Here is a 12873-nt window from a genome sequence, read left to right as displayed (position 1 = left end):
AGGTCATCAGGAATTCCTAAGAAGCACTTAATAACAGCAGTTGCCTCTGGGGAATAGGGACTTTTACGTTGTGTGATATAATTCATAGAATTCAGCAACATTTATATTGAATTTAACATATATATTTACATAACTTTTTCACTTTTTAAAAATCAAGAAGTTTTAAAATAATTTCTGAAAACTATTCTAATAGCTGTATAACCTTCTATTATATGTATGATAATTTCACCATCCCCTAATGTTGACCACATATGTTGATTCCTCAGTAACTTTTTCCCCATTCTAACTCAAACACTAGCCTCATCACAGATAATGCACCTAGAAGAGGTAAAGGAATACAGAAAAGCTGAAATTTGCAGTGTAAAAAAAAGCATATACACACAGGCACACCACAGACACAAGTATCAGAAAAGGGAAAAAAAGTTATTAAAATCATTCTGAATAACTAATTAACTAATAAAAGAAAACCTGAAAATAAAATGAAATCAAACATCTCACATAGAAAAATGGACCATTACGGCAATTCTGGCCACTGTAATCCCACACCTTTCCCCAATCAGCACTATATCTCATACCTAACCTATAATCCTCACAGGCCAATATTCCCTAATAAACTCCTCCAGTCCTGAGGTTCCTGGTGCAGTCTCTACCTTTACACTGCCCACCACAGACACTAGCCTAGAAATAAGATCAAGGGCTTTGGGGCTGAGAAATCAAGAACATTAATTCTAGGGTTAAAACAAGGTACCATGAAGCACAGTAAGACTGGAATACCCTTCACAGTTAACAATTATAAACTATAGACAAAGATATAAAAAAAACAAGTATTTCACATTATAGTCAAATTGTCAAAACACAAAGAGAGAATTTTGAAAGCAGCAAGAGAGAAGCAACCTGTCATATACAAATGACCCCCAATAAAATTAATAGCTGATTTCTCATCTGAAACATGGAGGCCAGAAGGCAATGGGTAGGCATATTTAAAGCCCTGAGAGGAAAAAAAAAACCATCAACCAAAAATTCTATAACCAGCAGTACTGTCCTTCAAGAATGAAGGAGGAGAAATTAAGATATGCCCAGATAAACAAAAGTTGAAGGAGTTTGTTACCACTAGACTTGCCCTACAAGAAATGCTCAAGAGACTCCTTCAGGGTGAAATGAAAGGACACTAGACAGTAACTCAAAGCTACATGAAGAGGGACTTCCCTGATGGTCCAGTGGCGAAGACTCCGAGTTCCCAGTGCAGGGAGCCCGGGTTTGATCCCTAGTCAGGGAACTAGATCCCATGTGCTGCAACTAAGATCCCACATGAGGCAACGAAGATCCCGCGTACCGCAACTAAGACCTGGTGCAGCCAAATAAATATTAAAAAAAAAAAAAGCTACATGAAGAAATAAAGAATACTGGTAAAGGTAACTGGATAAGTAAATATAAAAGCCTATATGATTTAAAGGACAAATGCATAAAACAATAATTATAAATCTATGCTAATTGGCAATGTATAAAAATGTAATCAGTGGTAGTAACAATATAAAGGGGGAGGAATAAAGATGTATAGGAGCACAGTGTTTATACCCTATTGAAAACTTATTCAATAATAAGTTGGTATTATTCAAACCAGTTTATTTGATATTAAAAGATATTAATATGAAAAAGAATACGTATACATATGTATAACTGAATCACTTTGCTATACACCAGAAACTAACACAACATTGTAAATCAAGGATACTTCAATTAAAAACAAAAAGATATTAAGATAGCTTAAACAACAAGGTCCTACTGTATAGCACAGGGAACTATATTCAATTTCTTGTAATAACCTATAATGGAAAAGAATCTGAAAAATAATTTTTATATATAAATATATATAAGAATTTATATATGTAAATCAACTATACATCAATAAAAAATAAATTTAAAAACTTTTTAAATTAAAAAAGATATTAAGACAGCTAAAGATTGTCAGGTGAATTATAGAAAATTATAAAATTATAGAAAATCCGATATAACTATAATACTTATTGCATACTTATTGGCCTAAACAACAAAAATATACTAACCTGGGATGTTCTGGTATATTCTTCATATAGCCTGTCATACTCTTTACTCTTTTCCTGATACTGAGAGTGATACTCTTGCAGTTTTTTACCTACTGCATCAATGTTATCTTCTTTTACCAACTGATCCTATACAGGTAAACAAAAGAAATAAAGAATAGGAAACATAAACAGAAGTATTTTTATATAAAGTTAATAAACACATACAACAAGCTGTTAAGGAGTAGTAGCCACAAAATAAGTTCTAAAAATATCTTAAATCTTAAGTAGGAAATTTTAAACATCTAAATTTCTTCTTTTTTCTAACTGATAAGTCTGGTAAGTTAGAATCAAATGATGTTGTTAAATAATGACTTGCCAATTAGCTATCAAGAGCTTGTGTAATCATGGGACTTCCCTGGCGGTCCAGTGGTTAAGACTTCACACTTCCACTGAAGGGGGCACGGGTTCGATCCCTGGTGGGGGAACTAAGATCTTGCATGCTGCACAGCACAGCCAAAAAAAAATTGTGTAATCATACCTGTTGGTACCTGGACACTGGGTACATCAGCTTCACATCAAGTTTGGGATTGTACTGAGCAAGAGATTCATGATGATAGTGGCTAATGAGCTCCACCACAGAATTAAATGTCAGAGGATCAGAAAAGCCATATTTACCATCTCGATGATAGATCTTTATTAGCTTATTATTGCCTCCCTTCCTGTGAACAAGACAACAACTGTAGATTTTTTTCCCAAAAAATTCTATTGAAGTACTACTTTCACATGGAGATATGAAAGCTTGGTATTACATTATAAACAAGTTTTTACTATGTTAATGAAACTGGAATGGGTAAAAAGGCACATGTTATGTGTGTAGAAGTATACATAATATCATATTTTTTTAACAACTATTTCTTTTGTCTATAAAATATCTTGGTTACTAAAGGTCAGCATACTTACACAGCTTCCAGTATCAACTAATTTAGCAAAAATAATCACTAAAAAAAATCAAAACACAAGTAAATTGTATCTTTTGTTTATTTTCTGAATGAATTTTTAAATTTAAATTCTATATCAGGAAGAACAGGGACAATCTCTTTGGGATCTAAAGGTACGTGGTTGTGTGTCTGTGGAGGGAAGCAGAAGCAATCTCTACATGAAGGGGGGTGATAACCATTTGTCACACATACACCAACACAGCACTCAAGGTTTTATTGTTAATGCACAAACATAATTAAGCTCCTTGAATGATTTATAGCTGAGTAATTAATCTAGCACCTTACATTATTTTTTCTTTTATATTTGCTTGTAATTCTTGGAAATGACTATTTATTTAGGCTATCACAATATGTAAATGATTCAACTGTCATTCAACTGTTTTACAAAGTACAGCTTTTGAAGAGTCATTTATATTAGATGGATGTAATCTGATGCTTGAATAGTTTAGACCACTTTTGCTTACTGAGTCATATCCAATGGTCCCTTAAAAGATAATTTATAACCAAAGCTTAAAATGGCAATGTTTTACAAGTCCCATAAGGTATAATCTAAAACCAGAGCAGATGTATTCATTATATCATAGCAAAATACTGCACCATTCCCACTCAACTGTTCTTATAGCAGAATGCAGACTTAATGGGGAAAAAATATGCTTCTGTATCTCTTTATGCCATGCCATTACACATGATAAATGAACCACTGGGATTTGTGAAAGGTCAAACACAATTGGTTTGAATCTGTGGATTGATTTAAATTTAATGCTCAGAAGGTCACTGTTTAGATGGATGAAGAACTATTCCTGTAAAATGTACATTAGAAGGACCACCTAATCATATGCAGTTTCTATAGGTGTATATACCCACACATATACCCACAATAAATGCAAGCTGGTCTTTCTGCTAGAGAAAAGCTAAAAAGCACTCATTCATTCAAAAAAAACTTATTGAACATCTACTATGTGCCAGGAACTGTATGAGGCACAGTGGACATAATGATAAGCAGGCCAGATATAGTACATGCTCTCACAGAACTTCCAATTTAGCAGCATGAGGAATGTATCTCCATATTTATAAAGAGGATAAAGAATTTTTCATTAAGATAGAACATATAAAATATACAACTAGATATATCAACTGGTATTAAGTCCTTTGGAAAAAAAATAAAGCAGAGTAAAGGGAAGAGATCATTCTGGGGGTGGAGAGATTGCTGTTTTATACATGTTAAACAAGGAAAACCACTCTGTTCAGGTGTCATTTAGCAGAGTCCTAAATGAATTGAGGGAGCTAGCACAGCAGATATCTGGGGGAGAAGTTTTCCAGACAGAGGGAACGGCAAGTGCAAAGCCCCTGAGGTAGAAGAAAGCTTGGCATATTCCAGGCACAGCAATGAGGCCAGTGATGCTGGGGCTGAATGAGCAAAAAGGAGAGTAGTGGGAGACAAAATAAAAGATATAAAACGAGCTTAGATCATTTAATAGCCTATGGGTCATTGTAATGGCTTTGGATTTTGCTGAGTAAGACAGGGAAACACAAGAGGGTCTGAGCAGAATGATATCATCTATTTTGTGTTTTAAAAGGCTCATTCTAGCTGCTAGGTTGAGGTGAGACCACACAAAGTGGGAAGGGGTAGAGTGGAAAGATAATCTAGGCAAGACATGATGGTGTCCTGGACAAGAGTAGTAGCAGTGGAGACACTGAGAAATGGTGGGATTCTGAATATATGTTGAAGAGAGAGCTGACAGGATATGCTGTGGCCTGGATATGGATATAAGAGAAAGAGACAAGGTAAAGATGATTTCAAGGTTTTTATCTTAAGTAGCCAGAACGGAACTGTCATTTATTGGAGTGAAGAAGGATATATAAAAGGAACACGTTTAAAGAGGAAAAAACAATTTTGTTTTAGACATGTTACATTTGAGATGCCTAGTGAACATCCAAGAGCAGAGGATCCTGCAGCCTATGTGAAGAATCTAAAGTTCAGGAGAAAGTTCTGGGCTAGATGTATAAAATCAGGAATTGTCAGCCTATAGATGTTATTTGAAGATGAACATAGTTGAATAAGAGAAAAGGTCCGAGTTCTAAGTCCTGGGGTACACCAATGTTTAGTGGTCAGGGAGATGACAAAGGAAACCAAGAGAGGGGAATTAATAAGTAAATGGTATCCAAAAAAAGCAATTTAAAAAAAAAGCATTTCAACAAAGAGGAAATAATCAACTGGGTAAATGATCTTGGGGCTTGGCAAAGTAGAGAATCACTAAGTGATCTTGACAAAATGGTTTCAGTGGAATGGTAAGGATGGAAGCCTGACTGGAATGGATTAAAGAGAATGAAAGAAGAGATAGAAGAAATGCCTATAGAGAACTGTCTTTAGGAATACTGCTGTAAATGGGAGCAGAGAAATAGGGAAATAGCTGGAAAGAGAAAGAGAGTCAAGGGAGTATTCTTTATTTACTATTCCTAAGTGAGAGACAGTATAGCATATTTATATACTGATGGGAACGGCTCAGTAGAGAGACAAAAACTGTTGATACAAAAGAAAGGACAAGATAATTCCTAGGGTGATGTCCTTGAGTAGATTAGAGGGATGGGATGGGATCCAGTCCACAACAGGATCTTGGACAAGGACACGAATGGAACAGGAAAAAGGCAGAGTATTTACATTCATGTTGACAGCTATAGCAACAGGAGCATGATGGAATTATGGCTTCTAACTGCTTCCATGTCCTCAGAGAAACAGGAAGCAGCTTGTTAAAAGGGAAGGAGGTGGGTTGTTGATCTGAAGAGAAAAAAAAGAATATGTGAAATTATCATCTAGGAAAAGTGAGAGAGCAAATGGATTGCGGAAATGCAAATTCAGCTGGGCAGTACTAAATGCCCACTTAAGATTAGCAGTCACAAAGTTAATGTGAGACCAATCAGCATGATGTATTTTTCTCCACATTCAGCTGCCCAGGTATAAGCAAAAAATAGATGGAGAGTTGAATTTAACAAGTGTTGGAATATAGTTAGACGACTACTATGAAGGGAGAGAGGAGCAAGTTTGGAGAGAGGATATATTCACAAGGGTAACTTTAATAGTGGACCATGGACCCTAAACAGAGAAGGAGGGAAGTAAAGACATGAAGGAATTGTGGTGGTGGATTTTTAATTATGCCTCTCCCTCACTGTAATCTTCTTGAACAGAAGAATCATGCTATTCCTTCTTATATCCTAGCACCTGGCCCAATGCCTGGCATATATCAGATTCCTAAAGATTTGTTAACTATCCAGATTTTCTATAATAAATACTATTTGCTGATTTTTTTAAATGGTTACTGAATTGAAAAACCTCTACTTTCTCCTCACCTACTCTCTGCAGTCTGACTTCACTCTCATTCCGCTCATTTGAGGGTCACCAAATTCAGACTCTGCTCACTTCCTCTATCCCAGGCTCAGATTCTTTGCAGTGACTGAAATTTCCCTACTCCCTTCCTTCCCTCCATCTCCACTTTCTTCTTAATATTTCATACTCCCATGACCTCTAGGACATTACTCTTTTCTCTCAACTCTTAGACTGCTCTTTCTCTGCCTCCATCCTGCTGCTAAACACAGTTATTCCCTAAAAAAATTTGCCTTCAGCCTCTACCCATTTTTTCCAAAATAAACTCTTTCTTTAAAATTCCAATTATTCTATATAGATGGTACCTGAATCTTTTTCTGGCCCTATACTCTCTCCTAAGCATTAAACCTAAATTTCTAGCCATATTCTAGATATTTTTTAACCTGGAAGTTCTGAAGCAGCTAAAAATCAACTGCTCCTGGCTCTCCTATTTCTATAAATGGCACATTCATTCTAAGCCCCGCAGGGGTCAAACCAGTCACTTTTAACTCCTCCTCAACCTCATACCTTTTCTATTATCAAATTCTTTTAGCTCTTAGCTCCACATTGCCTCTTACTTTGATTCCTCAACTCCATTCCTAGAGCCACCATCCTACGTAATAGTTCATTTAATCTTTCAATCATGTCATTTTCCTGCTTAAAACCTTTTATTAATTTTTTTTGCACTTAGAAATAAATTTCAAATTCCCTACCATGGCTCATCAGGCTCTCTGCACTGGGCTCTTTCCACTTTCAACTTCATCTCCTACCACTCTGTGGTTCACACTGGAAGCCAGGCACAGCAGTCTCTGCATTCATTGGATCCACCAAATCTTTCCAAAATCAGTGTCTTTGCATTTTCTGTTCCCTCTCCCTGGAACACTTTTCTGGCTGGCTCTTTCTAATCCTTCAGTTTTCCAAAGTCATATCCTCAGAGAGGCCCTCCTGAAAACTATGTGAAATTCCCTTTCCTCATATTCTGTTATCAGATAACCTTATGTATTCCCTATATAGCACTTCATACACTGTGAAATTATCTTTTCTTTTTTTTATTGAACTAAGTTGATTTACAATATTGTGTTAGTTTCAGGTGTACAACAAAGTGATTCAGTCTCATTTCTTTTTTGGCTGTGCCTCGCAGCTTGCGGGATCTTAGTTCCCCAACCAGGGATTGAACCCAGGGCCATGCCAAGTCCTAACCACTGGACTGCCAGGGAACTCCCTCATTTCTTTTTTATGTGTTTATTTTGTCTCCCTCTCCCCCACTAATACCCCTTCCCAAATATAAACACTATAGACAAGAGACCATGTCTGGCTTGTCCATCATTTTCTTTTCCTAGAACAATGTGGGCACTCAATAATATTAAATGATTAAAGAATAAATCTAATTCTGGATGATCATTCCCTCTCAATTAATAATAGCCTTTTAACTCTTTACTAGTCTCTATCCTTTTTTATTTTTTTCTATTCAAATATGGTCTGATCATATAACTTCCCTATTTAAAAAATGAAATGGGGGACTTCCCTGGTGGCATAGTGGTTAAGAATCTGCCTGCCGATGTGGGGGACAGGGGTTCAAGCCCTGGTCTGGGAAGATCCCACATGCTGCGAAGCATCTAAGCCCGTGCGCCACAACTACTGACCCTGTGCTGTAGAGCCCGCAAACCACACCTACTGACCCCACGTGCCACACCTACTGAAGCCCACGTGCCTAGAGCCCATGCTCCGCAACAAAGAGAAGCCACTGTAATGAGAAGCCTGCTCACTGCAGCGAAGAATGGCCCTGCTGGCTGCAACTGGAGAAAGCCCACGTGCAACAACAAAGACCCAACGCAGCCAAAAATAAATAAATTTTTTTAAAAAATGAAATGGTTCCCCCTCCTCCCTATGATAATAAACACAAACTCCAAATTTTAGAATTCAAAGCCCTCTTCAACATGACCCTTTTCCAACCTTCTATCCCCTACTGCTTTTTCCTCTTTTCAAATGTTACCCTCTAGCCAAATGGGATTGCATCTCACAGAACAGGACTCTATAGTTCCTCACCTTCATATCTTTGTTCCTATTGTTACCTAATCCTGCAAACCTTCTCTCCCAACTTTCTACATATCCAAATCTGTTAGGAGGTAACTATGAAATATAAGCAAGAAGATGGTGGCTTAGATTTGGATGGTAGAGAAGTGTGAAGAGATTATGGATGTAGATTTGGAGGTAGAGTTGGCAGGGCTCGTTTAATGATGGCTTGGATGTGAGGCTGAGGGAAAGGGAGGAAAAAAAAGATTTGTGGTTCTAGTAACTGTAGAGATCGTGGTTCTGCTTCTGAAAAAAGGAAAGACTAGAAGAGAAACAGTCTGGGTAGAGGAGATGCATTAGAAATCAAGAATTCTGCTTTGATTATATTAAAATTAGTATGTCCTCTAGTTATCTAAGTAGCAACTGGATATATGCATCTGGAATTCAGGAGGTCAGAGCTGGAGATAAGGTTTATGAATCATCACCACGAAGCTGTATATTAAAGCCATGGGAGAGGACAAGCTCACGTTGGGAGAATGGAGAAAAGGAGGCCCAATTAGGAGAGGGTGATGTCACAACAGCCAAGACAATAAACTGTTTCTAAGAAGAAGTGTCTATGACTAATGCTGCTAAGAGGTCAGGTAAGGTAAGAAAGAAGTGGCCATTGGTTTAGCTGTCCGTGTAGAGTAGTAGAGACAGAAGCCTGACTGGAATGGGAAAAAATTAAGTTGAATGAATCACTGTAGAACACTAATTATTCCTCAGCACAACTGAAGTCCTAAGGTATTAATGTCTTTACTAGAAACTGATATAAACCCCAAATTTCTAGCATAAAATATGGGATTATTTTTCCTAAAGATACTAGGCTGGAAAGGCAACAAAGAGACAGATAAGTCTGGATTTGAACTCATCCTCTGCCACTTATAAGCTAAGTGTCTTTAGGACAAGTTTCTTAACAAAGTTAAGCTTCAGTTACTTCATCTATAAAATGGAAATATTAATAATACCTACCCCATAAGGTTGTTTTGATAAATAAATAGATATTGAATGTAAAATGCTTAGTACAAGGAAGTGGTTATTGTCACTATTGTTATCATTATTCTTTTATTTAGATATTCCTTTAAAAAAAAAAATCACAAGACTTTACTGCCCTTAGGCTATGTTAATTGTTAAAACTGAATGTGGAAATATCTAATACAGTATTCCTAACCTATTTAAATATACATCCCATCTGGGCTTCCCTGGTGGCACAGTGGTTAAGAATCCGCCTGCCAATGCAGGAGACACAGGCTCGAGCCCTGGTCCGGGAAGATCCCACATGCCACAGAGCAACAAAGCCCATGCATCACAACTACTAAGACTGCGCTCTAGAGGCCGCGAGCCACAACTACTAAAGCCTGTGTGCCTAGAGCCCATGCTCCATAACAAGAGAAGCCACCGCAATGAGAAGCCTGCGCACCGCAACGAAGAGTAGCCCCCACTCACCACAACTAGAGAAAGTCCGTGCACAGCAACAAAAATCCAACATAGCCAAAAATTAATTAATTAAAAATATATCTATAGGGCTTCCCTGGTGGTGCAGTAGTTGAGAGTCCGCCTGCCGATGCAGGGGACGTGGGTTCGTGTCCCGGTCCGGGAGGATCCCGCATGCCGCAGGGCGGCTGGGCCCGTGAGCCATGGCCGCTGAGCCTGCGCGTCCGGAGCCTGTGCTCCGCGGCGGGAGAGGCCACAACGGTGAGAGGCCCGTGTACCGCAAAAAAAAAAAAAAATATATATATATATATATATATATATATATATATATACACACAAAGTTTTTAAATAAATATACATCCCATCTTTGTAAATATAAAGAATGATACATCCACGTTATGAGATTCTAATACGCCCACATGGATGGCATGATATAGGCTGAGAATTGCTTTATCTTCTACATATCCTCATCAGCCTAATCTATGTTGAGTTTAACTCTCTGAAGTCTGTTATTGGAGGCGTGGATTCCCAGCACATCATTAATAACCTTAGGCTGTGCCCATGACCTCTCCTTCACTCATAAGGTCAACAGTATATGTCTTACTCATTACATTTAGGGATTTTAAGCCTTTCTGTCTTATTGCTACATAAAAATAAAAACTGTTGCCTTTTTAATATAACATTTAAATATTTAAATGTGTAGAAAAAGGACGGTTAGCCAAACTAAAAATTATGTATCTAAATTAAATAAAAATATGAAAAAATTTGTATGTAAAGATTTAAATAAAATACAGGAATCTTTCTATACCCAGAAATAAATAATCCTAGTAGAACCCTAGCCAAAATGCTGAAAAATACTCACCGCAGAGTCAAAGTGTAATCTCCCTGCATTTTTGTTGAGGCATCTCTGACCAAGAAGGTACCGTCTGGCATGTCCCGTAATTTGTCATTTACCTCCTCCCTGAAGAACAGAATTATAGGAAAAATGAAAAAAATGTAAGTGTTGGTTGTTCTTCTCACATGTTATCACTAAGACTAGTTGGGAGGTAGGTACGTCTAAGGTTATAGAATCATGGGGGCTGCCAGAGGTCATTTAGTTCCTCCCCGTAGATATTTCTTTCTGTTTTGATTTTTGGTGTTATGCAATCTAAGGAAGGGTATTTGATTTTTGAACTCTTCCAGGTTTCAACTGTCTGTAGGGAATAGTGTTTCCATTAAGCCTTTAGGGCTTCCTTAGGCAGGTATGAACTTGTAGAGTTTCAGAAAAAAACAACAGCTGTTTAGAAAGAAGATTAAGTTTAAGCAACAGTGGCAGCTGGGTCAGATCAGAGTGTGGATAATTTACTTAGTTCACAGCCTTTAATATAATATTCTCCAATTTGAATTTATACTGATAACAAATTCCTTCTGCAGAGCTGGTTTAGGCCTTTAAGGAACAACACTAGAAGACTCAAAGAAAATGGCAGAGCATAAAAGAAACTTGAATTATAGAACCACATGGTCTTAAAATATAAATTATGTAGTATTTAAATATAACAGATCCTTTTATTGTACACTGCTAAAATTTAAATTTTCTGATCAATTTGAATATGAAATATATTAAGTCTTCCTTAAAAAATTAAATAAGGAGGGGCTTCCCTGGTGGCGCAGTGGTTGAGAGTCTGCCTGCCGTTGCAGGGGACATGGGTTTGTGCCCCAGTCCAGGAAGATCCCACTGCCGCGGAGCGGCTGAGCCCGTGAGCCATGGCCGCTGAGCCTGTGCGTCCGGAGCCTGTGCTCTGCAGCGCGAGAGGCCACAACAGTGAGAAGCCCGCGTACAACAACAACAACAACAAAAAAAAAATTAAATAAGGAATTACCATATGACCCAGAAATTCCACTTCTGGGTATACACCCAAAGAACTGAAAGCAGAAACTTGAACAAACATTTATACACCAATGTTCACAGCAACATTATTCACAATAGCCCAAAGCTGTAACAATCCGAATATTCACCAAAGCCAAATGTCCAGATGAATGAATAAATAAAAATGTGGTATATACATATAATGGAATAGTATTCAGCCTTAAAAAGGAAATTCTGACACACGCTACAACATGGATGAACCTTGAAGACATTATGCTAAGTGAAATAAGCCAAACACAAAAGGACAAATATTATATGGTTCCACTTATATGAGGTACCTAGAATAGTCAAATTCATAGAAAGAGAAGGCAGGATGGTGCTTGCCAGGGGCTGGGGAGAACAGGAGGAAAGGGGAGTTAGTGTTTAATTGGTACAGAGCTTCACTTTGGGAAGATGAGAGTTCCAGAGACGGATGGTGGTGATGGTTGAACAATAATGTGAATGTACTTTATGCCACTGAACTGTATATTTAAAGAGGGTTAAAATGATAAGGAAAAAAAAAGAAATGAGTGCTACTTTGTAATGGGAGAGAACAGACAAGAGAAAGAGAAGGACAAGCATATTGAGCAATATAGAAGCAACCTGGAATCTGACTTGGCAGAAATAGATAGGACTTTTTAAAAACAAGAAAATACAATGTTCAAATTTTAAAATATATATACATATATATTTTTTCCTTCTGTAAGTTCAAAGCTTCCCAAAACCACATTTTACCCAAAAAGCAAATCTATACTAGAGTCCTGTTTCTCAAAAGGAGGTGTGTGAAGGGTGCATAAAAATCACCTGGGGAGGTTATAAATGCAGATTCCTGGACCCTACCCCATGATTCTTGTGCATGCAAAGATTGTGGAACCATTGCCTTAGAAACAGAAAAGGAAAATTAAGTACAGATAAATATCTTTTGTCCTAAAACACATGCACCTATCCTAAATGTATAGGTTTCATTTATTCAGAAGTCTATCCTCAATACAGTATTAAAAGTAATAATCACAGCCATAATTGAAAGATTTTCTTGTCACTTTTTTTTGTGGGAAGAAAAGCATTTAGAAAATTTGAAAGGTTCTCCTAAACAATTTTTTAAAT

At 37.3% G+C, this 12873-nt stretch overlaps 1 protein-coding gene across 1 annotated transcript in view; it reads right to left on the bottom strand.

The window, feature by feature from the left end:
- PIK3R3 (phosphoinositide-3-kinase regulatory subunit 3) overlaps positions 1-12873 on the bottom strand; it is an 85236-nt gene that overhangs the window by 24726 nt on the left and 47637 nt on the right. The window contains exons 3-5 of the mRNA XM_060140165.1: positions 10747-10845; positions 2581-2761; positions 2064-2189 (exon numbers count right to left, since the gene is read on the bottom strand). Of these exons, the coding sequence (XP_059996148.1) occupies positions 2064-2189; positions 2581-2761; positions 10747-10845 (406 nt within the window). The remainder of the gene's footprint in view (positions 1-2063; positions 2190-2580; positions 2762-10746; positions 10846-12873) is intronic.

This window comes from Lagenorhynchus albirostris, chromosome 2 (assembly GCF_949774975.1).
Source record: "Lagenorhynchus albirostris chromosome 2, mLagAlb1.1, whole genome shotgun sequence".
NCBI classification, from domain to species: domain Eukaryota; kingdom Metazoa; phylum Chordata; class Mammalia; order Artiodactyla; family Delphinidae; genus Lagenorhynchus; species Lagenorhynchus albirostris.
Note: the sequence above shows the minus strand (reverse complement) of the source record. Positions and strands in the feature narration are given on the sequence as shown.